The 27,649-nt window shown below is 39.2% G+C and overlaps 1 protein-coding gene across 1 annotated transcript; it reads right to left on the reverse strand.

The window, feature by feature from the left end:
* Positions 1 to 926: 926 nt before the first annotated feature.
* Positions 927 to 25,991, reverse strand: SIRT1 (sirtuin 1). Its single transcript, XM_053449931.1, has 14 exons — positions 25,792 to 25,991; positions 23,454 to 23,590; positions 22,999 to 23,217; positions 22,310 to 22,393; positions 21,401 to 21,550; positions 14,412 to 14,822; positions 7,210 to 7,326; positions 6,861 to 7,102; positions 6,167 to 6,319; positions 5,182 to 5,329; positions 4,613 to 4,692; positions 4,217 to 4,403; positions 3,356 to 3,919; positions 927 to 2,029 (listed from the first exon to the last, which is right to left on the reverse strand). The coding sequence occupies exons 1-14, from the start codon at positions 25,989 to 25,991 to the stop codon at positions 1,728 to 1,730; spliced, it is 2,994 nt and encodes a 997-aa protein (XP_053305906.1). The 3' UTR covers positions 927 to 1,727.
* Between the last annotated feature and the right edge of the window lie 1,658 nt (positions 25,992 to 27,649).

Raw genomic sequence — 27,649 nt, forward strand, 5'->3', positions numbered from 1 at the left:
CTTGTGGACATGTATTTTCTACTTTCTATCTATCTTATTTGTTTAGTGGGGGCAGGCTGGCCCAGGAATGGGGGCCGGTCAGAGCAGCCCTCTGTCTGATCCGGTCCACGGTTTCCATTATTAAGTTTCTCCAGTCCCCCCACTAAATAATTTAATTTGTTTATCTGATTAAAAGCAAGAATAACCAGCCTACTAATAGATTATGAAAATAATAATTAGTTGCAGCCCTAACATAAAGGTTTTTCTAATGATCAATCAGCATTTTAAACGAACTTGTATTAGCGAACACAATGTGCCATTGGTAGACAGGAGTGATGGCTGCTGATATAGGGCCTCTGTTCACCTATGAAGATATTCAATTAATATAAGTCAGTTTCCATCTACAACAGTCGTTTACATAATTAACAATGTATTTCTGATCAATTTGATGTTTTAATGGACAATTTGATTTTCTTTCAAGAACAAGGACATTACTAAGTGACCCCAAAACTTTTGTAAAGGCCTGCCCTACCGATATAGGCAACGTTACACCTCATTATTTGCTGCTGGGAATGACATGGAAAAATGTTTGTGGCCACGGCCTTGGACATTTGGGTCTCTGACAAACAGGTACTGTGAAGGGCTGCACATCCGGAGGATGCAGTGTTTAGCAGGGAAACCGCATGCAAGATTGATCTCTGGCTGTATTGTTGGTGGGTCTGTTGGGTGTGCGGATAAATTATGTGGTAAATTTACTGTGGGAAAAATGAGCAAATTGGTATGTATCAGCTGTTATTTTAAGGTTATTTTTAAGAAAGTAATCCATGAAAATTTACATGAGAATATTTAGACTGACTTAAATCTTAACATTACTGTATGAAGACAGCAAGGAGTTTTTTTTTTTTTTTTGAAATAAAAAATATAATTCAAATAATGACTAAAGCATGTTTTCTCAACAATGAAACTTGACAGTTCAGTTTAATATCGACCAAGGCTGGATCACACTGACACAAGGTAAACATTTATATTATTGTATGTTTTACACTTTAAATGTAATTGTTAGGGAACATACATAGGACTATCAAAAACGCAGAAAGTCAAAAACATTTACATTAGATCAATTTTAATATTTATATTAAACAGCTTACAAAGAATAAAAAAAGTTATCAACCATGAACAAACGTGAAGGTATGTGTAGAAAAAGAAAAAAAGTTTAGAAAGAGAAAACTTAATGTATCCTTATCACAGTGTGATAATGTTGTGTTACTTAAAACGACATTAGTGTCTTTGGCCTAGAATAGCTGTTTCTTCAAGATAAACCTCATTTAAATACCTTATACAAGAATTTTTTTTATTGATAAACATAACTGTGCATAAATTAACCACAACACTGTATAATCGGAAATTTAACAATACATTTGGTAAAGAGAAGGAAAAAAAGTCATAGCAAGACCAAGCTGCAAGATACATGAATTTACAGAATGTTTCAGTGTCAATAAAAAAAACTTCCCTAAAAAATAAAAAGAAATCCTTGTATAACAATTCTACGTTGGGACGTTTGAAATGTATTTATTAAATAACATCTCTTTAATGCATGCTTGACCAGGTTCACAGATGTACATGCTTTAATGTCCAGGTTTTAAAATCTCAATGCTGGTGTTTACAGGATTTTAACCCAAAGTGCCAAACAGGTTGTGCAAATAATGCACCTCGGCTATGTAGCACTCTGCAAGTTAGGACGGTATGTACTATACCTTCGGAGATGAACCTCCATTAGCTAAATCTCCATCACAGTTATAAATCGAAACGGTCTCGGCTTCTTCTTCAAATCCTACCCTATTTTCTGCGTCCGAGTCATTATCATATTTAACATAGAACTCGTCACTCTCACTTTCTTCTCCAACAGGCTCCTGTAAACCTAGGCTGTGTAAAGATTCACTGTCACTATTAGTGCCGTACGAACTGGATGTCATGTCGTCGTCAGAGTCGGAAAACACCTCGGCACCATGGAAAATATAGCGATTCGGTGCTAAAAATAAATATTGTGTACCTGAAAAAAAGGTAATAAAGGGTTATGATTTTGAAAAGATACAGCTAAAATGGAGACAAAGGGAATTGAAAGCAGAATGAACTTAAAATTTTAACCCACCACCTGCAAGTACAAATATCTTCCATTTGTGGAGATGGAAGGTATAAAATACACTGATCAGCCACAACATTATGACCACCTGCCTAATATTGTGTAGGTCCCTCCTTTGCCACCAAAACAGCCCTGACCCATCAAGGCATGGACGCCACTAGACCTCTGGAGGTATCCATGGATGCATCCTGGTGCCATGTGTTCTCAAGGCGAGACACACACACACAAGGCCAGCCACGTGCTGTAGAAGAAAACCTTTATTCATCAGACCAGGCCTACCTTCTTCCATCGCTCTGTGGTCCAGTTCTTATGCTCACGTGCACACTCACTGTTTTTAGTGATGGACAGGGGTCAGCATGGGCACCCTGACCGGTCCGCGGCTATGCAGGCCCATATGCAACAAACTGCAATGCACTGTGTGTTCTGTCACCTATCAGAACCAGGATTAAACTTTTTCAGCAATTTGAGCTACAGTAGTTTGACCACACGGGCCAGCCTTCGCCCTTGGCTGCCCATGATCACTGCTTTTCCTTCCTTGGACCACTTGTGGTACTGACCACTGCAGACCGGGAACAGCCCACATGAGCAATTTTGGAGATGCTCTGAACTAGTTGTCTGGCCCTCAAATTCCGGTCCTTGTAAAAGCAGCTCAGATCCTTGCGCTTGCCCGTTTTTCTGACTTCTAACACATTAACTTTGAAGATGAAACAATCACTTGCTGCCTAATATATCCCACCCACTGACAGGTGCCATGAAAACAAGGTTAACAGTGTTATTCACTTCACCTGTCAGCTGTCAATGTTATGGCTGATTGCAATACTGAAACATGGGGCAAATCACTTAACATTTTAGTAGCTTAGTGTTCAATACAACCCCACTATAAGTAATATATTACAGTAATTAAAAATACTTTAATATGCATGAATAAAGAAAAGCAAGTAATTATGGAGGACCTGCTGTTTTTTTTGTGCGTCACTACTGGCTAATTAAAGCAGCCAATCAATGGCAGGAACATAATCAATGTGCACAGGGGTCTCATTCTGCAGAAAATCCCCATGAATTTGCAAGGAGCAAAAATTTAAAATAAGGGACACTCCGCTATCAAATGCATTAAAGTTCATATGATGGCTGGAGTGGCAATGAATTTGTTGTAAACCGAGAAGGTTTTATCCTAGAAAGAAAAAAAAAAAAAAACTCACAACGATAAATAAGTTTAAATTAAGAAATTATACTTGCCATCAAGGCGCTTGCTTATTTGCTCTTTTGGCAATTTATTTGCAAATGACTTCCTGGATGGATCAATTCCACTGTCCTTTTCTGAAGTTTCTTGTTCCGCATCTTTGCTAGACTGTGTCTCTCGCTCAGATTCAGAGAGTCCAAGTTGTACAAAAGCGCCTTCGTTTTCTGTACTTTCTGCTTTAGGAGAATTGCCATTTACATTAATGCTGCCTTGTGAAAGGACTGGAACTACCTCAGATGTTCCCAATGCGCAGCCATCGTTGGGCGCAGACAGCGAGGATTCCGGCAGAACAGATTCTCCAGAATCTTGATTGGCATTTATGGGAGTAGCCGGAGCGGTGTCTGGCAGAACGCAAAGAGTCTTCTGGGGTCGCTGAGGTTTTTCTGTGATCTGTGAAAGTTTTAAGGAGCTAATACAAAGTTCTTTGTATTTTCCATCCAGTCTCTGACATAATTCATTTATAACAACATCACAGTCTCCAAGCAATTCTATGTCAAAATTCAGATGTGGCAATGGTTCCCTGTTGATTAATATCTGAGGCACTTCATGCGGGATTGAGCCTAAAAGTGAAGTGGAATATTACTTAAATTGTGCATGATTTTGTAAACAGTAATTTCACGCTATCAGGGTCACATTCTACTCATTCTCATTCCATATGCATAATGGGGCCACCCTGGCAATTTGACCATTAGCTCTGCATGAATCATATCATATATGCCTATATGAAAATACCAGGCATTAATATAATAAAAAGCTTTTCTTCCTTCCAATTACATGAAAACATTTTATACAGTTATCCAAGATTTAGTTTTAATATGCCATGGCTAATCTCAATGTTATCAGAACATAATACTTACTTGGTATTAACGCTACTGGTCTAACTTTCAAGGAAGACCCGATTACAATAAGAAGATCAACCTCATTTTTATCATACTTCATGGCTCGATGGAACAGCTCTGGTAAATTCTCGCCAAAGAACACAATATCGGGTTTCATAATTGCAAGTGGTTCACCTGATGAACACCTTGGGCATCTTGGAACGATCTAGAAAAAAAAAACAGCAAGCAAAGCAATCTTCAAGAACAAATGTAAGAAGTTACACAATAGCAAGGGGAGGGGGATAAACAAAACAAACACAGAACAGGTTTTGTCATTTCCAGCTCATCAACTAGTAAAATATGCATGTAAATTTCCTTCCAAATGCAGTTTAAAATTAAAATTGATAATAAAGGGACTCGGTAACAGAATGGTACCTGATTAAATATGTCCTCTCTGACAGCTTCACAGTCAACTTTGTATTTGCAAATTAGACAAGATGCCATGGCAAAAGAACCTATAAAAAACAAAAAACAATTATGTTCTACGGGCAATCAACAGTTCATTATAAATGCGGGGTATAATAAGGAAACTTGTGATCATTTCTGTTTATTTGGCAAACAAAGTAGGGATCAACCTGGTTAATCCAGCGTACAAAAACTTTAATCTTCAGACCTCCGTCCGCAGCGCACCCAGTATGAGGTCAATGTACAATGTTTAGTGGTGTGCATTGAAAGACTGGCCTTTAATGTGACTGTATCAGAGGTCATATGTTATGGCATTCAGAAGCCACCAGTAATAGTATTGAACTCTAGCAGATCCAGTTCTGATCATAGTTAATTCCACTCATTCATTTAACTTCTATTCTAAGTCATGTCCATAAAATTAAACATCTGAGGACACTTCCCAAGGAGGGGTATTTCCAGTAGGCAGGTGTAACTGGACAGTTTTTCTTGTAGAACACATGTAACAAAATGCACTTTATCTTATGCAATTATATACTCACCATGACACTGTATAATTTTTTGGATTCCAGCAACCTGTTCCAGAGTATCAATGTTCTGGGTATAGTTTCGGAGGAGTTTCCCCTCCTTATCCAACATGGCAATAAATTTGTGGCACAGAGATGGTTGAAACTGGCCTGGAAAGATTTCCTGTAGAAAAAAAGTTAAAAGCACATTAAAAAAACTACACAACGATCAAGGAACGGACATAGTTCAAGCTATATACAGCACAAACAATTTAATTGATTGTTGTGTTAAAGGCTCCTATTGTTTAATCCTTGCCAGGAAATAGCACATTATTATGAATGTATATTTTAGACAGTAAATAAGGCCAAAAACTTAACGTTATAGGATAACCGGGAAATAAAATAGTTTCGGGAACTTTTAATACAAATTTCTAGGCAACATAGTCGCAATAATTAAAAATGATGATGGAAGTGATTGCCTGTCAGTATAAATAATTCATACTTCACCACAAAGCTGAAAGATTAAAAATATTAATCATTTTATATGGTGTATCAAATATTTATAAACCACGAATATCAGATGAAGCAATTAAGATTATTTAGAATTTTTGCAATTCAATCTCAGAAGCACTAAAACGCCTAATTTTAGATTATTTTAAACTTTGTTTTATTTTGTGAAAATTGGACAGGGAGGACATGCCTAAAAGATATATTTCACAAGCTTGCAAGCTTTTATACCCAGAAATTCTCATCTCTTGCAAAAAAAAATTGGCATTGTTACTGTAACACAACAACATCTCTGTATAATGGGTCTGTTGACGGCAGGTTGATGTTCCCCCAATACTCTGCTCCGTTTACCTGCAAAGAGTATTTTAATCAAAGGTCCAACTAGAACTGTTAAGAGTACTCAACAAAAAAAATAAAATTGGATGATGAAACTTAATACACGCTAATAAAAAGATCTTAGTTTTAATTCTTATTTGAAGTGTCCTCAGTAGAAAATTCAAGTAATGTAACCTACCTTTGCAAATTTAAAAAAAGGTCTTGGATCTTTTCTGAAATATTCAATATCAAACATGGCTTGAGGATTTGGAAGATCTGGAAAATCCACAGCAAGACGCGCATAAATGCCATCCCTCGATCTAAAGTCTGGTATTCCACAGGAAACTGAAACCTATGATTACAAACACACAGGTCAATGCATAACTCATAGCACTATGAAGACCAAAATATTAACACGACACTGAAGGGTAAAAAAACAAAAATGAAAAACACTCCAGCCCTACATCACGTTAAATGCATACTGAAGCCAATGTTACATGGACACAGACACCAAATTTGCCTTCCTGATCTCCCTTCCCAGAAACCACAGCTGAAAGCTTACAGGACATGGTCAGCAGCACTTGCAGTCAATGAAGAAGAGGAAAATTAGACATGTTTTAGCACCACTATCTAGAGAAAAATGCAGCGCCCTACTCATGGTATTTGATTGAGAGTTTAAGTATTTTAAATGCATGGCAATCTAGAACTTTGAGATGTAGTGTTGAATAATATTTCCTGAAAATCCACCATCACTCCACACAGAAAGTACAAAGACGCTCCTCCCTCATCATCAATAAGCCATCTGGACTGAAACAAAGACGTTTGTTCTGAACCCAGTGAAATCAGTGGATAGGGTTTTCGCCCTGCTCTAACATGTGCACCTAGACACGTACTCCAGCTCCAGTTAAAACCATTATCTTCTTGCTTTCTTGTAGAAGTCGAACAGCATCTTCAATTGTATTGATGTCTTTGCGCTTTTTTCTTTTAGGTGGGTCTGACAGTATGTTTATAACAATTTGCCACAAAGTCATATCATCCAAGTCTGGTGGTGCAACAGATTCTGGAAGAAGATCCTTTAGAATTGTCCTTGGATCAGTTCCCATCATAAGTTGTCGTTGAACAAACGTGTATGGACCTGTGAGAGAAAAAAAAGTATCATTCCACGTAACAAACACTTTTCCGTTACAAAAACAAACAAACAAAAAAAAAAAAACTAATACACAAGAACATTAAAAGGCATACCTATGCAAGGCTTCGGAGTCCAATCACTTGAGCTAGCATGGGAAGCTCCGTCCTCTTCATCGCTGTCACAAGAATGGAACCCACTAGCAAGATCATCATCATCCAGATGTAGGTTTCCTATAAGACAGAAGACAAGTTGATCATGAAACATTAAATTAGGGAAAAATATTTATGCTGTCAAGTCAGATGAGAGTTATGTTTAAGCCAATGCAACCAAAACGTCATATCACCATAGCGTCCCATGAAATGGTGCAATCAGCAGGAACTTCCCACCATGGTGGCAAAACCACATTTATACATATGTCCTGGTTGCAATTTTATATCAATGTCCATGCGTATCTTTTAACAAGCATTTACGTGCATTCTGTGCCAGTTAGAATCCCAGATTCATTAAAAAAAAATAAAATAAAAAAAAGTTACTAGACACTAAAATGCAGCATTTCCTTGCAAAACATGGGCTAAGATGTTGGAATGTGCAGATCTGAAAAGGAGCCATTACACATGTCACGCACACAAGAGAACAACTTGCTCTCATAGCAAGTGTTATATCACAGGCAGATTATCATTCTTTGTACTTAAAACAGAGTAAAACGATCAGCATCTAAATATATTTAAAAAACATAGACTGTATGAGAAAGAACTGTTAGGCTAGGTTTCCACTTGGTTTTTTTTTGCTAAAAACGCCCATAAAAACGCCAATAGCGCCACCTGGCTTTTTTTAGTGAAAAAACGTTGCAGCCAGATGTTAGCTGTTCTTCAATAGGAAATCGCAAAATGCCATTTCCACTTGGCGTTTTTCTGTCTGGCGTTTTTTCAGTCCTCTGTGGCGTTTTTCTGCTTTTTTGGGCTCTGTGGCAGTGTTTCAAAATCGCAGCATGTTGACACTGGCGTTTTTTGCAAGGAAATCTTGGCGTTTTTCTCCAATAGAAGTCTATGGGAGAGAAAAAACACCATGAAAAAGCCATGTGGGTTTATTGCCTTGGCGTTTTTTATGGCGTTTTTTCCACAGTTACAATGCAGAGGATGGACCCAGTATCTGTGTGTCCTACGAGAAATAGGCTGAAAACAAACAGTTTCACACAAAACAAAGTCCTGGACTGGTTCATTTTGAATTTTACACCATTTGAAACAAACATTCCATTACAAACAAACCAACTGGATCCTGCGTGCCAAAAGCAACAGCAAACAATTTGCACCATCATTTGGGGCCAATCTTCCCAGAGGAGCAGACATTCGAAATAAAGCATGTCTTACAAACCACAGAAAAGAGACAAAAGGGTCTACCAAGTAAATGACATCAGGAGAGGGCAGATACTTGCCATTTATCCTAATCCCTTTTAGCTGGGTGAAACTTCTAACTTGTAAAGGCTGGAAAAACTGCCTAAGGTCAAAAAAAGCAATTTCCAAAGAAAGGCTAAAACGCCAGAAAAAAACGCCAAAACGCAGGTAAATGCAGTGGCAGTTTTCTTGGCGTTTTTCATCAAGAAAAAAACGCAGGACAAAAACCCAAGTGGAAACCTAGCCTTAAACAGACACTCTTGAACAATATTTCAGTGTTTATGTAAAAAAAATAAAATTAAAGAATAAATAAATGACAGCAGAATAGACAGGAATAGCAAAATGTTTGTTGATTTCATCTTCAAAGAGCTAAATCTGAGTATGTATAATGCAAAATTATTCTATAGTTTTGGGGGTTTGTTATTTTTTTTGTATCTCATACATGGGCATGACCAGACTTTCTTATGGTTGTGACACTAAGACAACAATTGTTTAATGTAAACTAACATAGAATAAACTATGAAATTCCTAGCTGTTCTACAAATAAAAATCTATTTAACGTAAATTCCTTTCCTCTTACACCACTGTGCCCAAAGAAGCGTAGGTGTCCCAACACTAATCTAGGAAACTAATACTTGAAACCAGTGCTTGTTAGAGGACTTACCCATGGCGTGGTGGCAAGAAGCTGTTTTTCCCCCCTCTTGTGTCTGGCACTCTTTTTTTTTTTTCTTTAATTGCAAGTATTTTTCAATTTGGGTGTTGAGACCCACTGAACTCACACTATTACTAGAGCTCAAATGCTATAGTTAAAGGCTTATTGACATTCAACTTTGCGGTTTAAGAGTTCAATAAATTGACAAAAGGTTAGGTTTTCATGTACTTGCTTGAGGAATATTGATCTACTATTAACAGACTGCAAGCCAAGGAGTTCATCCTTTTCTGCTCCCTACTTATTCCAGGGCTATTTCAAAACTGGCAAATGCTCCTTCTATCTCCCGAATCTTTTGCCACTGATGATCTATCGTTTTTACAAAAACATTCTTACCAGCCAATGTATTCCTACTTTTTCATATTATCTTGGTGGGTTTTTATTCCATCAACCCATAATATCAGAAAACTGCTTGGTCGTGACACTCTTATGGGTCACTTCACCTTTAAGAAGTGGTGCACCCTGATATATTAGTGGATCGGAGAAGCAAGACATGATTTTAGTACCCCCATTACTACATAGGTTTGTAAACTGTCAGAGGAGTGAAGCAACCAGAGGGGCACATATACATGCATCCAATGCAGTCCATTGGGGTTGGTCTGACACTATCCAGAGACACTTATCACAATGAAAGGGGATAAATCCAGAGATCATCCAGCATACCTCACAAACTTTATATAGCAGCCTGGAAATAGTAAAAAAAAAAAAAAAAAAAAAAAAAAAATTAAGAACGCAAAAGACGTTACATTCTTGAATCACTTTCCACAATTTTAAGGTGTATTTCTTGACTCAAATCCTTCCTCTCTGATCATATCTTTAGCATCATCCTTTCTGGCATTTGGTCCACTCCCCTGCCACCTCGTATATACCTCTTCCCTTGGAAAACAGATCTCTTCTTCTAGAATTCAGTACTGCCTCCATGCCAAATGACACTTTTCCTTTCCTCTCCTGACCATGTGTCCTCTCTTCTAACTTGCTCCACTCTTAAATTGTATCATGGATGGCATTCCACTACACAACATCGCCACACCTGAGCTTGCGGTTATTGCCAAAATCTCTAGAAATCTACTCAACAGACCAAGTTTGCTGCCTTGATGCGAGGCTGCTCGCCTTTTCTCTTCAAACCCAGTGACTCAGAGTTTTGCTGCCTTTACCTGCAAAATCTCTCAAATGCGGCCTCTTCTCATAATACTAACATGATATATAGTCTTTACTGTTGCTACTCCCTACAACTGCCCCCCACTTCAGTTTTTCATAGCTCCAATCTGTTCTAAATATATCCCATTATTCTTCACCTGCCAGCCCACTGTGACAGTTTCTCCAACAGCTCCCCATACCCTCCAGAGCCCTTAACACTGCGTCGCCCTATAATCCTTCCCCCTTCTCGCTCTTCACAACACTTGCCTCTATCTTCAAAGAATAAAGTGTTAGCGTTTCTGCTTGCGCATCCTGGATTTTACCTGTGCTATTCTCTGAAATCCCTTACCATCTCCTAACTCTTCCCTACTTAAACTTTAAATACTCACTAGAAAACACACAATATATCCCCCGAATATTTGCAACCTGAAAGAAGCAATCTGTTCTTCCCGCCTTTGAGATCTACATGCAAACCTTGCTATAATCGAATGGTCCTTACCAAAGAAGTCCCTCTCCTCTGGCTCAATTCCCCTCAACATCCTAATAGATTGTATGCTTACAAGGGCATAGCCCATACTCCTCTTGTACCAATGTGCCTTAACACACGTTATTGTTAATTTTGTGTACGGATCATTTTAATGTTGGGGTTATTGCCCACCCTTGTAATAGTGTTATTGAATCTGCTGATACTTCATAAATGTGACATAATGAGTAATTGCCTCGTTTACCAACTACCCACAGTTCCCTAGTCTAAACATAGGTTATACACCTACAAGACCCGAGAGTATTTGTTTACCTTAAATTGCCCGGATAAAGTACGAGGGGCTTTACCCCTTCAGTCCCCTATGGACGTACCGGTACATCCATAAAACGCACCTTCTTGCAGCGGCAGCCTGGGCTCCCCTCTGTCAGCAGAAGCCAGCATCACTGGCTTTCTGCTTCCTGATCACCTGTAATGGCTGCCAGCGCGAGTGCTGGAAAGCTGTTACAGTTTAAAATACAAAATATAAATAAAAAAAATATATAAAAAAAGGATAATATTAATGGAAAAAATAAAATACCCTTGAATCCCATTGCCCTAATACAACATCTAAAAACATATAACCCTCCTGTCCCAGTTCACAACCCCAAAACCCGTTAAGCCATAGGTATAAAAAAAAAATACTACCCTATAGGGTACTTCTACATGTAAGGGATGGATATGGTCCTCTAGAAAGAAAGAAAAACCAAGGATGTCAGGTATTTCCGTAATCAGGAGATGCAGCTAAACGATTCTGGCCGGGTTTCTCTGCCGTAACACACACCCTGTGCAAAAAAATCTAAGAAATGCAGAAGTGTTGGTGAAAAAAAGTGCAGGAAATAATTTCTGTGGCCACCTTTGACAGTGACTGGTGGCCAAATAGCTGCATGAAGAATGCCCAAATACCCCTGATGATAGTTTGCTTTACAGAAATATATACTTTTGTGGGTATTTGGGGGTTATTAGTTTAAAGTTACAATCCCATTATAGCCAATGTAAAAATGCTACAGCTTTGTAAAGAATAACATACACCTTATAGTATGTTCCCTATAAGTCAGGGGCGTCCAACATGCGGCCCGCGGGCCAAATGCGGCCCGCGAGACCTCGAGGTGCGGCCCGCGTAAGATCGGCAGCCAGGGCAACCGATCTTACGTGAGCCGCACCTCAAGCCCTGCTACTTACTTGTGGGAGGGTCTTCTGGACTGCACAGAGGAAGCGGAGTTCACGTGACATCCTACTTCCTCTGTGCTTTAGCAGAGAAGGCAGAGGGAGGCCGCGCCCCCTGCTGAAGTCTGTAAGCGGCATCGAGGAGCTGCAGTGCAAGTAAGGGGGTGGGGAGGGAGTTTGAATGAGTGTGTGTGATTGAGGGAATGAATCTGTGAATGAATGATTATATGAATAAATGAGTGTGTGTGTGTGTGTGTGTGTGTGTGATAGCATGGATGTGTAAGTGCTGGAACCTAGGCATGATGGGACTGTGATTGCTGTTAGCAATCACACTGCTATCATGCCAAGTCAGCCAGTACATGCTAAAAACCTGGCCAGCTGCCCCCCTTGTGTATTGATGCTGCCAGCAGTATGGGGTCTGCACTTACAGCCACCCTGTACCAGCATGTACTGGCTGACTTGGCATGATAGGAGTGTGATTGCTAACAGCAATCACAGTCCCATAATGCCTAGGTTCCAGCATTTACTGGATGGATGTGTAAGTGCTGGAACCTAGGCATGATGGGACTGTGATTGCTAACAGCAATCACACTCCTATCATGCCAAGTCAGCCAGTACATGCTGAAACCTGGCTAACTGCCCCCCTTGTGTATTGATGCTGCCAGCAGTATGGGGTCTGCACATCACTTACAGCCACCCTGTACCAGCGTGTATTGGCTGACTTGGCATGATAGGAGTGTGATTGCTAACAGCAATCACAGTCCCATCATGCCTAGGTTCCAGCATTTACTGGATGGATGTGTAAGTGCTGGAACCTAGGCATGATGGGACTGTGACTACTGTTAGCAATCACACTCCTATCATGCCAAGTCAGCCAGTACATGCTGAAACCTAGCTAGCTGCCCCCCTTGTGTAGTGATGCTGCCAGCAGTATGGGGTCTGCACATCACTTACAGCCACCCTGTACCAGCATGTACTGGCTGACTTGGCATGATAGGAGTGTGATTGCTAACAGCAATCACAGCGAGCACAGTCCCATCATGCCTAGGTACCAGCATTTACTGGTTGCCTGGGTTGCCAGCATTTACTGGTTGCCAAGTCATATTGCTAATTTTGTCCAGTTGTGTGTAACCTACTTTTATTAAAAATGTGAGTTTTTATTATTATTTTTAAAGGTGGGGGCCATTTTCGGTTTTGGCTAAGTGAACCCTGAATGTTTTGGTCCAGAATTTTCATTTTATTTCATCCCTAGAATAAATCTAGGGAATCCTGAATTTGTAGTCGCAAAACTTTCTAGGCCCAGAAATCAGTGAGAGGAAGAGTAAAGGTTTTGTGTCATTTTACTTTATTTTAATCTGCATATTTTATTAAAGGCCATATTTTTTGTCACAGTGAAAAATGAGTGCGGCCCGCGCACGTATACAATTCTGATGAAGTGGCCCACTGCAGAAAAAACTTGGACACCCCTGCTATAAGTGCTGGGAAAGTATGGAAATTCTATATAAATCAGGTAATTCTGAAATCCGGACACCTAAATTGATAAACGTGGAGGGGATTTTCCGTCACTTTACCTAATTTTGTGACGATTCATAATGGAAAAATCTAACTTTTTTTTTTCAATTTTCACTAGCTTTTACTAAATTTCTCCTCCTGATTTTTCAGTTTATTATCCAACTATGGTATCAAAAGAAAGCCCTCTCTCTCCTTGAAGAAGAAAAAAAAACAATATATAGTTTACATGGGTACACTATTCACAGGAAAGGGGAATAATCGCTGAACTGGCATAACCCCCTGGGACTGAAGAGGTTAATTTACTATTCACCAAGTAGACAAACTTCGTAACGCATTAAACAGCCACCAAAGTGAAACAGTAGGTTCTCCTGCACCCTGAAATAAGAATGTCCTGTCATTCATGTTTGACAGAATCTAGTAGCGTAGCGGCATCCTTCAAAAACATTGGTCCTTATGGTTTACATCATTGGCGGAAAAGACGCGCGCCCTTCCTTCCTTCTACTCCACGTACTAACTAGCTACTCGAGATGAGTTAAATCACTGATCACAAGCGATAATGCCAGATATTCTCACCATTCTTCTTTTCAAAGCCAAACTTTCTAGTAATTGAAAATACAAAAAAAAAGTTCTCTGGCACTGAATTCAGGTTATAATAGTTTCTGATATAATGTTTGTAAGAGATCACAGGAGATACTGCATAAGATGAACATCAGCCCTTTCTGCCATCAGACAACTGGTCCAAACTCTGCACAGCGATCGCTGCTAGCACTATCAGCCATGGCATCCGCTCTCTGATTGGAAGATGGAAATCTCAATGCACGTTAACTGTATGAAATCATAGCGATGCACCACGGAAGGAAAGGGTTAAGAAACACCCACCTCCATAATCAATAGCTTGATCTGTTAGGTCTCCATTCGCCAGCTCCTCCGCTCCTTCCTCCTCCTCCCCTTGTACCATAAGCATCACCATCTGCCTCTTGTCCACAGGAAGGCCTTGAAGCCCGGAGCTATTGTGCGCTCTAGGTTTAGCCGACAATCCTGCAGAGGCCTCTCCTTCTTCTTGCAGGGTAGCCGCTGAAGGCAAGGGTTCTTTCGAGTCATTTTCGGCGGTAAATGGCTGCCCGTCATTGCTGGCATCCAGACGTTGCCTTTTCGGAACGGGTTCACCATTTTCTTTAGGGATAACGAACACAGTGCCGGTGGGATTTAAATCTACCCGATCCGTGTCCGCCATCTTCCCACCGCCTAAGTAGGAGTCGCCCATCAACTGGAAAGGGAGTGAAACGCATCACGTGACGCGTCTTCCACCAATCGCACCTTAGTCTCGTGACTAAAACAATAACAAATGCTATCACGTGGAGGAGTAACGAGTCCTTAGCAATGCCGGGTGGAAGGGAGCTGCTAACGGACCGTATCGGCCCAAATAGCTGTCTGGACCGCGCGGGAACTAAACACTTAAAGAAAATGTGTCTGGTGCGCCATGGTTTTAACTCCCTCACTTAAATATTCATTATGAGGGGACCATAGGGAAATGCTAGCAAAGGCTCGACTGCAAGAAGGGCTGAGCTGGCTCTTGTGTAATGCACAATTAAAGGAGTCATTGAAGAAGTGCCTTTTATTTAATTATACTTTATACAGAAAGAGACAAATGGAGAGGCTACAGTCCCGAGTAATTTAAAATAATTGATTCCGTGCACGGCTGGGAGCTGCAGCGCCAAGAGGACCCAACCCGGTTCCCAAATTCAGAAAAACACAAGCAAATCGCATGGGGATATCCGTAAATGTTCAAAAATGGATTTAGTAAAGTTAAGGAGTGCAACAGAACAGAAACACGAACAAAGTAAAAAATAAAAAAGTGCACTTCCCAAATGTGGCCTTTTAGCCCCCAAAACAACCAGACAAACCCATGAATGGGTGGTATCGCTGTACTTGGGAAATGTTGCTGAACACATATTGGGTTGTTGTTTGACATATACCAGGAGCTGTAAATTCATACCTGAAGTACAATTTGTGTCAAAAAAATACAAAATAAATAACTACCACAAACATTGGCAAAGGCTGGTGGTAGAATCTTGTGCATTGAAAGGGTTAAAATACCGCCATTTGCAATACCCTGGAGTCTAGTTTTCAAGAATATATGGCTTGATAGGGTAAATTGCATTGGTGGGCTTCAAATATGTCCAAAATAGCACATGGGGCAGAATGACCAGATTTTGGGGAAAATGGTTTTGAAATAGCAAAACTCTACTTGCACTTATTGCCCTATAACTTACAAATAAACATAAAAACATTGGTTATTTCTAAACTCAGAACAAATAGTAGAATCTATTTAGCTGTTTTTTTTGTTAGTAAAATATTTTTCAAATAAAAGTGAGAAAAAGTGCTTTTCAATTTTTCATCATCTATTATTATTTTGATAGGAAATTAAATGATAGAAAGCCCTTCTTGTCCTGAAAAATACACTAAATGGGAGAGGAGAATATTACAGCTAAAGATGAGCACCGCAAAGGTGTTAAAACTGCTTTGGTCATAAAGGGTATGAAAAATAAAAACAGCCTGTTGCCGGCCCACGACAGGGTGTCTGCCGCCCCCCCCCATTATCTACCCTTCCTCTCCCTCCCTCCCTATTATCTGCCCTTCCTCTCTCTCTCTCTCCCTCCCTATAATCTACGCTTCCTCTCCCTCCCTATTATCTACCCTTCCTCTCCCTCCCTCCCTATTATCTGCCCTTCCTCTCTCTCTCTCTCCCTCCCTCCCTCCCTATTATCTATGCTTCCTCTCCCTCCCTATTATCTACCCTTACACTCCATCCCTCCCTATTATCTACCCTAGTCTCCCTGCTCAGTCTCGGTGCCGGCTTGTAATGCTGAGTGCCAGAAATGGCGTCATCTTCTGGTGCTCAGCATTACAAGCCGGCACCGAGACCGAGCTAGAGGGCTCGCAGAGGAGAGGGAGTGGCGCCAAGCGGGTACTGACAACTTGGTAAGTGAAAACTACTCTGCGCCCCTCTCTCTCCTCCGCCTAAAAAAAGAAAAGCTGCCTGGAGCGATTGCCCCACTCTGCTCCATGGTAGGGCCGGTCCTGCCAAAGGGGTTGAAGTACATGTGGAAGCTGGAGTATACCTTTAAGATCACATAAATATGTTGTATATTTGAACAGCATGTGAATTCTATTGTAGCCAATATAACATTACATCAATTGTGTTTCATGCTAAATTAAATCCTACAGTATAAGGTTTAACCTTCTTAAAATGTTATGTGTCAGATAAGCAGTTTCTCGTTGGAATGTTGCTTTTTATTTTTATCACATTTAGTAAATGACATGACTGAAGAAGCAAGGAGGTAATGAAAGGATTAAGGAGATGAAAGGAAAGCATCTTATTTTAGTCATGTCAAAGAAGAATAACAATGGGCCATCTTTAAAACAGATTTATCAACTAAGATGTTAAACCTTGGCAAACAAATAAATACAATAAGAAAAACCCAATGCAATAATCTAGGAATATAATGCAGGGGAAAAAGCATACATATCACAGAAAGAAAAATAAGGTAATGTAAAAATGAGTTATCGTGTGCGTTAAAATAGAAAATGAGAAACAGATTGAAGATAAACCCAAATTAAGGGAATACTTCAGCGTATCAAGACTTCAGTGGTTCTTTGAGGTCAAGTTATAACCTATTCAAATGACAAGACTCAACACAGCTTTTATCCCACAACTTGCAAAGCAACTTAAATGTCAAGCTGTGAGTCAAGCTTTGAAAATAAAGTCATAAAGGATATATGTTATAAGAATGTAGTTAAACCCTTTGTCAAACTCAAAAAAGAATACAATCTCCCTGATAATCCTATTTTATCTTAGAGTCATTTTTTAAAAAAGATCATGCTATCTATGAGCAATATCAATTCAAAGGTTATTGACATATTTAACCATAGAAAAATTAAAAAAGGGGGTCCAAATTCCTAGACTGTTCCCGGGATCAGAATAAGGATAAAAAATCTGAAATTATTTTAAAAAATGGGAAACAATGCTAGGAGTAGAAATGCATCAAATGGAATGGAATAAAGCCATAAATAAAGTTAATAAGGCCACATGAGACTTATCCATTTTAGAAGCTCAATACAAACTTTGTAACAAATGGTATCTAACTCCAATAAGATTATCACATGTTTATCATGATCAAACCAAATTATGTTGGAGATGTAACCTAGCTGAGGGCAACTATCTTCACATGTGGTGGATACTGCTTTTACCTTGATAAAACAGTTTACAAAAATAGATATAAAAAAAGATCCGGTGGCCCTCTCTTGAGCCAACACAACAATATAACACGAAAAAGTTAATTGCCAGACAATGAAAACAAGACTCGGCTATTTCTCAACAAAAACTAGAATTACAACTAAAATATAGTATACTTGTATATAGGGATAGATATGGAAAAAGGAGTAAATTGGATTAATGGTTCATCCGTAAAAAACAGAGAGATCTGGGAGAAGATATCAAAAGAATTTACAGTATATAGCAATAACCCTGACCATTTAATGTAAGAATTCAAAAGTAACATAGATATACTGGGATCCTGCTCTCAATTCCCCTACTGCGACCCCCCCCCAAAAAAAAATCCGTCTTAGTGTTAATGTTATTAATGGTTTTATGTCATGTTTGTATTTTTATATTGGAAAATTTATTAAAAGAAGATTAAAAAAAATAAAATACTATTTTTTATTATTTTAACATTTGGTTAATCATGGGATAGTTACAGTTGTTTTTCAACACACATACAAGTTCAGATATAGTTTAGTCAAATATACTGTGCATGTATGTTGGCAGGCGTAAATATATGAGATTATGTCTAACTTGTACAACAATTGTATTGTAACTTCCATTATTATAACTTGTTTATTAATACAGATGCTTTTCTTTTTAATAAGCATTTACATGCATCTAGAGTATTGTGTTCCATCCCTGAGACCCCATCTACAGAAAAATATATTTTGGAAAAAGTTTAGAGGAGGGCTACTAAAATGGTGAATGTTTTACGGGATAAAAAGTATCAGGATTGACTAAAGGAGCTCAATGTGTATAGTTTGGAGGAAAGTAAACAAAATGTGATAAAACATTTAAATACAAAGTATGGCTGGGAAGTTTATTTCAAAGGAAGAGAAATGTTAGCACCTGCGGTCAGAATGTAAAACTAAAGGGTTAAAGGTTTAGATGTAAATACATTTTAATGTAGATAAGTGAAACAGCTTCCCATCATAGGTGGTAGAGGCTAATACATTGAGGGAATTTAAACATGTATAAAGATATCCTGAATCTAAGAGTGATTAAGGTCTGCATCTCTATATCAGAAAAATGGCCACACTAGGTGAGTCGAATGGTCATTACTTGTCATCCAACTTTATTTAAAAAAAAATACTGTATTTATTTTAAAAGAAAATACTGTATTTAAAAAAATACAGTATACTTGGAAATAAAACCAAATTATTGTCACCGATGCAATACAAGATTCAGGTAAAATGGTGCTAATTACTACACTGCATCTTCAACACACTGAAATTACTCCCGGCATGAAATGAATGTCTGTCAGAAATAATATAATGTTTAATGATTTTACCGCTTGCTTTCTTTGACCTTTCATCAACCCGTGGCATTTCTAGTAACCATGCAATCATAAAAATTACTGTGCTGTATAATAATTATACTAATATAATCAGTGTATTTGTGCTATTATTTATATACTACTCTTCAAATACAGTATGTCACAAAAGTGAGTACACTCCTCACATTTTTGTAAATATTTTACTATATTTTTTCAACACTAAAGAAATTACACTCTCCTAAGCAGTGAGTGTACAGCCTGTATAACAGTATAAATTTGCTGTCCCCTCAAAATAACTCAACACACAGTCATTAATGTCTAAACCTTGGCAACAAAAATGAGTACACCCCTAAGTGGAAATTTCCAAATTGGGCCCAATTAGCCATTTCCCCTCCCCGGTGTCATGACTCGTTAGTGTTACAAGGTCTCAGGTGGGAATGGGGAGCAGGTGTGTTAAAGTTGGTGTTATTGCTCTCACACTCTCTCATACTGGTCACTGGAAGTTCAACATGGCACTTCATGGCAAAGAACTCTCTGAGGATCTTATACATATAGATGGCCGAGGCTATAAGAAGATTGCCAGGACCCTGAAACTGAGCTGCAGCACGGTTGGCAAGACCATACAGCGGTTTCACAGGATAGGTTCCACTCAGAACAGGCCTCGCCATGGTCTACCAAAGAAGTTGAGTGCATGTGCTCAGCGTCATATCTAGAAGTTGTCTTTGGAAAATAGACGTATGAGTGCTGCCAGCATTGCTGCAGAGGTTGAAGGGGTGGGGGGTCAGTCTGTCTGTGCTCAGACCATTCGCCCCACGCTACATCAAATTGGTATACATGGCTGTCGTCCCAGAAGGAAGCCTCTTCTAAAGATAATGCACAAGAAGACAAGGCAAGCAGACTAAGGGCATGGATTACTGGAACCATGTCCTGTGGTCTGATGAGTCCAAGATAAGCTTATTTGGTTCATATGGTGTCAAGCGTGTGTGGCGGCAACCAGGTGAGGAGTACAAAGACATGTGTGTCTTGCCTACGGTCAAGCATGGTGGTGGGAGTGTCATGATCTGGGCCTGCATGAGTGCTGCCGGCACTGGGGAGCTACAGTTCATTGAGGGAACCATAAATGCCAACATGTACTGTGACATACTAAAGCAGAGCATGATCCCCTCCCTGGGCCGCAGGGCAGTATTCCAACATGATAATGACCCCAAACACACCTCTAAGACGACAACTGCCTTGCTAAAGAAGCTGAGGGTAAAGGTGATGGACTGGCCAAGGATGTCTCCAGACCTAAACCCTATTGAACATCTGTGGGGCATCCTCATCCGGCTGCCGGAGAGTAGGATCCAGGTCCCCTGCAGCGCTACGGGGGATCTGGATCCGAACCCTGCTGCCTGCCCTGCGCCCAGAACTGCATTTGCGCATTCATGCGCTAAACCTCGATTATAGGCCGCACCCCCACTTTAAAGACTTAAAGTGGGTGGAAAAAGTGCGGCCTATATTCAGGCAAATACGGTACTAGCTTTCTGTATTATGATACCTTCTAATAAGAGAATATGCATCTCGATGCAAATGGGTTGCAGGTTTGTTAGGCATTTAATGGGTAAAAGTTTCTACCGCTGAATCAAACACAAGTAAAAGGGCAGGGATTAGCAAGGAGAAAGACAAAATAAATGTCACCTTAAATGTCTATTACACTCTACAAGTGGAATTCTACCTTGCATGAATAATGTTTCGCAGGCACTTAATCAGGTTACACTGCATCAAATCCACAACAAAGTTGCTCTTAACAATTACTCCATAGAATGATCAATCTTGATATCTATGTGTGGTCTTTGTTCTTAAAATCATTTATTTAAGACTATGTAGAGGTATGTCTGTGCAAGGATTTGGGAATGCCCCAAGAGTGAGATCTTTGTAGAGGTTTTTGGAGGATTTTTGTGGCACAGTTTTTTAAATTTGTTTAATTATTAGTAGTCTATAGCTTCTTAAAATTCCTTTAGAATCAGTTCATTAAGCCCCCACTATTAGATTAGACAGTTTATTGCAACTCAGATGCATCTACACAGGGCCAGCCTTAGGTGTTCAGGCACCCTGTGCGGGCCACTGCCATGGCACCCCCCACATAAACACTGACAAAAGAAAAGAGGAAAAAAAGATCTTTGTAACAAATAATTTTTTATTATAGATACTTTTATGTGCAAGTGCAATAATAACTGGGAAGACTGGCAAGTCTTCTGGCAAGTAATATTAATCGGAAGCTCAAAATACGTGCTTTTGTGAACTCATCAATCATGTTGTTCATATCCAATACATCGCTTTCAATGGATAATACTGATAATAAAGATGTTAGTCTGTCTTCAGTCATCGATGATCTTGGATATGTTTTAATGAGCTTTAGCTTGGAAAAGCTGCGTTCTCCTGACGCCACAGAAACAGGAATTGTTAATAGAATTCGTAATGCTATCCACATCTTTGGAAATGTGTCAGTCAGGCCATTTCTCACTATGAAATTGAGCGTGTGGTGGGGTGTTGTGACATCTTGAGGTAGTAGGGTTTGAATATGCAAAAGCTCCTCTGAAAGATCTAGACCATTAATGTCTGATTGGCTGCTCTTCCCTAATGTCTTCTGTAACTGTAAACAACTGTCCCTTAAGTTTTCTCTTGCTGGAAGACTTTTCGTACTGTATATGAATCTCCATAGTTTGTTGTGGTGTTCCATCTGGGTAAAACGTTCCTCCAAAGATTTAGCAGCAGTATCAACCAAAACATAAACAAATTCAATCTTAAATGTCTCTGTGGGATCTGTTAATGGTTCATCTTGGCTTTCATAACAAGGTCTTTTTTAATAGGCTTTATAAAGCTCCACGTTCAATTTTTCTGCTAGTTCCTTTGCAATTTGAAAGGAACTTTCAAATACAGACTCTCTGAAATTTGTTAAAATTTCTGGATTAGATCTGAGACCAAAATTATATCAGCAGCCTCATTTTATATAGCTTTGCTCACAATATTGACTTGGTACAACAGATCATACCAAACACACAATGATATAATACATTTGAACTCCACAATCTGCTGAGACATTATGTTGTTCGGTTCTGTGGGGTTTTCCTCACACAAAACAACCAATGCTTCCTGTATTTTGCCTATATTATGTCTTAGTGGTTTGACAATTTATACGGCATTCCAACCGAGTCATGCACAAAGGCTTTAAAGTGAGGCCAGATCCATGGTCAGTCAAATTTTTCCATCGCTTTACAGATCCTGAGAATAGAACATAAATGTGTTGAATGAGTCCTAATAGTTGCATTGATTCCTTGCATGAGCGTACTGCATCTCCAATCACAAGATTTAGACAATGACATCCACATGGTACAAATACTGCTCTTGGGTTTATATTTAAAAATCTGGACTGTTGTTTTTTCCTGCCATATTGGCTCCATTGTCATAACCTTGTCCTCGGCAAAGATATTCAAGAAGGAAATCACTTAATCCTTTTCCAGGTGTATCCTCTACTTTATTGAAACCAAGGAAATGCTCCTTTACTTGGAAATCTCCAGAAATATCTTCTACAAATCAAATAGTAAATTGCATCTGCTCCTTATGGCTAATATCTGGAGTGCAATCAAGGATAATTGAGTAATATTATGCATTTCTGTAGCATTGTAAAATGTCCTCAATTACCTGTTTTGAGATAAGATTTATTATTTCGTTTTGAATTGTTTTTCCGAAGTAGTGTTCTGCAGTTTCTTTTGATGCCACCCTGCCATCACGTTGTCATATTTTCGTAAAAGTTCCACAAGACCTAAAATGATTTCCATTATTGGATGTAAAAAGTCGATCTGAAGATCCTCTGAAGGCCAGATTACGCTCTTCTAAAAACTGGACAACGTTTAACAGCCTCTCCATCACTGATCTCCAGTGTTGTCTTTCACGACTCATGAGGTTTTGGAAGTCTTGATCAACTGCATGTATTGTTTTCATTCTCAGTTGTGTTTCAATCCACATCTGCTGGGCTGTAAAACGACTGCTGGAGGTTTCATGCGATTTCAAAATATTTGACATATGAGTCCAGTCATCTGATCCTCCTAGTGAAAGTGAAGTACAGGAGAGTTATGTATTGGGGTGTTATCTAGTCATTTTTCCAGTAGATGGCAGCATAGTGCAAGTGTGCACTTATTCTTCAGGTGGTATCTCTTGTGTTTATTTATTAATCTTGTGTGTGTTGTAAACTTAAGAAGTCCTGTTTTATATAGTATATATATACACAAATATATCCAGCATGGCTTCTCTGGCACAGAGAAGGATTTTGATCTGGCTTAACCATCCTCATGGGACTCATATGCTGACACGTTAATGTTTTTGCTGGAGGCTAATAAGGTGGTTGATGCTTTTGATACCGTCCGCTCATTGATGTTTCCTGCTAAACCACAAGACTGCTCATCTGAAGTAATACTGGCACTGTTAAAAATAATTTTGCACCCACCAAATCTTAAACAGAGAGGTGATTCCATTTCAACAGATAGAATCAGCAACCAGGTGAAAGTATTGCAGCATAGATTGCAGAACAGCGCAGACTGTCTGAAAATTACATTTTTGGTGGCAGTTTTAAATCCTTGCTAAGGGACACGCTTGTGTGTGGAGTTAATGATGAATCATTGCAGAGAAGACTTCTTGTAAGACAAAGCTGCATATTTACCTTTTAAAAGAGATATAGTCCTCCTCCAGCAAAGATAACTCACCTTAAATAAATTAAGTGAAGAAGATCGATGTTAAATCAAAGGACTTTTCACCAAACACTCATGTCACTGCTCCATTTAAAGGAACTTGTTATCGTTGCAGTGGAAAACACAGGCCTAATACATATCATTTTTGAAATGCAGCTATATGCTACATGTGAACGTACAGGTCATATAAAGACATCTTGCCAAAGAAATGCCAGGGGAACACAAACCTGATATAAGAATGCGAGCCACTCTGTTAATACTCTACATGCCGTTTTGAATAGTGGAATGACTGCAGGCGTTAACGACAAATGACTGTGAATAAAGTGGAAAATTCCAGGACTGTAGATTTACACTGAGATTGTGCTCCATGATGTTCCTTGCAAAAAGGAAGTTGATTTCGGGTGCGCATATGCTTTGATTTCAGAATAGACATTTACCTTGTTACGGCCTTGTAATGACACTTTAATAGTACCTTGTAATATTCATCTGGCAAAAGAAACAGGTTGCAGATGTCAAGGGTGCTTGATTTATACCAGTCAAAAATGGTAAATTCAGAGGACACTTACATTTAATAATCACTATGGGACAAAGAACAAGTTTGCTAGGTAGAGAGTGGTTTGAAACACTAGGAATTAATTGGAGTTCATCATTTATCCACATATACTTTATACTGTTTCTTTTGTATTAGATCCTACAGTACCTCCAATTCGTATGAAGCCCAGCTCTCAGATGAAAAATAAATGCTGCAATTACATGTCTTGTGGAACAAGTAGCACACCCTAAGAGGTGTACGCCAATAGTTCCAGTGATGAAACCAAATGGTGTCAGAATCTGTGCTTACTACAAATATACAATTAATAAACTATTGCAAGAGCATCCCTATCAAGTTCCAGCTGTTAATCTAATTCTTACTACTTTTGCTAAAGGGAATGTATTTGCCAAATTGGATGTGGCTCAAACCTACCAGCAGTTACCTGTGGGTGATAAGGCTGTGCTGATGCACAAATGATCATAACACACTAAGGAGCTTTCCGAGCAAGACGTTTGCAGTTTGGAGTTTCCATTGCTCCTGGCATATTCCAGAAACTATGGAGGACCTCTTATATGGACTTTCGGGTGTAGTCATTGGCTGCACAGCTACAGCTTGTTTTGAAACGTTTCCTTGATGCTGGTCTAAAACTTAAAAAAGAAAAGTGTAAAGTTTTTGGTGTAAGCAGTCTGTATTTCCTTGGTTACAGAATTGACGCACATGGTACTTATCCAACTTAGTCTAAGGTTGAATCTATCAATAGAGATCTAGTTCCAATGAACAAACAAGATCTGCACAAACAAGATGGCTGCAGGTTTGCTCAGGAGCCAATCACCATCGCCTAGTCTCTAGATGGGAACCCTTTAGTGCCACCACATATGAGATGCATGGCTTCTGGGGTTCACTTTCAGAACTACGTATCAAATGGCTGGCACTGAAAGGATTAAAGGAACAGCTTAATGTACCAGGATTCTATTCAAAATGTTTAAAGTGCTTTCTGATGCATTTTTCCCCAGGAACATAAAAATGTATGATTAAAGTCACTGCTCATTTTTATCACAGGACTTATGTCCTACTGTAGTTTCACTTCAATAAAGAGAGGCTGATCCTTAGTGGATGTCATGCCTCCATCCATCACGCCGATCGGGCAGGCACTCACGGTGCCCATTGGGCACCAATACTCAGCCCCTCACCCGAATACCCTCCCGCGCACAGATCTCTTTCCCAGATACTTTCCTTTGTGGGCTCTGTGCCGGCTGATGCTGCAGGCACATGCACGCCAGCAGTAAGAATGGAGGCTGCTCAGACATGCCCCCGATGACGTCATTGCTTACCTATACCCCAGGAACGTTTAAAAAAGGGAAGTTCCTGTTGATCATTGCTTGGTATTCTGTAAGCCTCAGTACCTAGCGTTTCCTTGTTCTTCCTTCTGAATTTGACCATGGAATGTTAACCGGTTATGCTGCTTCTCTGGTATCCCTGACCAGTGCTGTTGATCTTCTCCCTGTGTTGACCTATTTGGGATGTCCTCTCCTGAATAGCGGGTTCCTGTTTTCACCATAACAGTGGGATTAACCAGTCCTGTCAATTCATAGATTGCCAACATGCCTGTTTGAGAGAAAGCCAGTGTGTTTTTGGACCCCAAACGTTCATCTTTACTACATTTTTCCCCTTCCTTAAATCTTTGGTTGATAGGTGTGTATAAACTGTATGTGTGCAAATAATTTGCACTAAGCATTCTATAAATATTCATCTACATTATTCAGTGTAAATACAACACTACATCCATTTTACTAAATTGTCTTCACATATGTATCTTTAACCCCTTAATGACAAAGCCCGTACATGTACGGGCTCAAAATGCATTGTTTTCAATGGGTTTAGGGACCGCCCATTGTCCTTAAGGGGTTAAAAAAAGCAGATGAAATGTCACGATTAGCCAGTTTTACAACTTTGCATGCAACCTCTTGACTAATCAGAAGCTACTTTCCGTGACAATTATTTCTAAATATCCAACCTGCCATTACAAGATTTCAAACAGGAGTATGTGCATTACATCACCAGAAAATCTGCAAGTATTTACTCATACACAAAACATGCTTATTTATAGAACTAAATGAATGCTCACTGTGAGTATTTTGTATTTTAGGAAAAGTAAGCACCCCTTATGTGTCAACATGGTGGGCGGTTTGTGTTCCTTTTCATGTCAAACCCGACTTTTTTCTCGTTGTTGATGAATAAGTACGAATTTTACATTTCAGTAGTATTCAGCCAATATGTTTTTTTGTGCTATCATAAACAACTCCATGTAAGGCAAAGCCAGAGCAAATTTTGGAAAAGTGCTACGTTTTCTGAAGAAACATTCTTTCTGTTTCTATGACAATAGCTCCGAATGTATCCTTTTAACCCACATTTATTCCAATTTTGTTGTGAAAATACAGAAACATAAAATTCAATAGCAGCCATTCACCCCATATAGTCTGCCCATTTTTCCCCCCTGTTGTAAGAAATGATGACCCTCTTACAGGGTTATTCTTTTAGGGAATGTGAGATTAATAAAGCACAAATATGAGTATATAAGATGCATATTGATATTCAACTAGGACACTGACAGGTTATAAAACATGTAACATACACAAAACATTTCATAATACTACAAACTGAAAGGGATACTTAAGCATTACATTGATAATGTAGTTCTTTCAATTTCTCCTTCATCGTTGGGAAACCTCTCTCCCGGATGCCATCTTGCGCAGCCTCCTTCTGAGTCACCTGACCCAGACACTTCTATTCACTGCGCTCTCTTTTCTTAGAGTGACTATTGCAAAATCACTTGTACCTCCCAGAATGTGGTTCACCCAAGCCCTCATTCCAGAGATTTTCTGTATGACCCAGTTATGGAGGAGATAGAGATTCTGGGAAAATACACACATGTGTAAATACATCATTGTCTGCTTCAGCTGTCTGGCCTTTGGAAGGTATCCCATCTTTGTTGGAGCCTTTGATTTTAAACCCTTTTGTAATGCATTACTATGCAAATGACCTTACATTGTAAAACCAGATATCTCACTTTACATACACCCAAACCTTCCCAAAAGCATTTCTTTATGTGTTAAATGTAATATCACATTTTAAAGCACTATTCATTTCTTACAATGTAAAGACTCCAACCTTAATCAGTCCATGGTCTGGTCTTGTTTAAATTCTCCTCACTGTTATAGACTTGACCACTTGTACCACGCTCATAGTAAAGTAAAAAAACCC

This window comes from Spea bombifrons, chromosome 11, assembly GCF_027358695.1.
Source record: "Spea bombifrons isolate aSpeBom1 chromosome 11, aSpeBom1.2.pri, whole genome shotgun sequence".
Lineage (NCBI taxonomy): Eukaryota > Metazoa > Chordata > Amphibia > Anura > Pelobatidae > Spea > Spea bombifrons.

Excerpts from the sequence above, each read along its gene's own strand:
- SIRT1 (XM_053449931.1), bottom strand. The coding sequence starts at position 25,991 with ATGTTGGCAATCTATGAATTGACAGGACTGGTTAATCCCACTGTTATG. Across the intron at positions 21,551-22,309 it reads CATGACTCGGTTGGAATGCC|GAGAACGCAGCTTTTCCAAG; the intron begins GTATAAATTGTC and ends CTGTGGCGTCAG. Across the intron at positions 3,920-4,216 it reads ACCAGTAGCGTTAATACCAA|GCTCAATCCCGCATGAAGTG; the intron begins GTAAGTATTATG and ends CTTCACTTTTAG.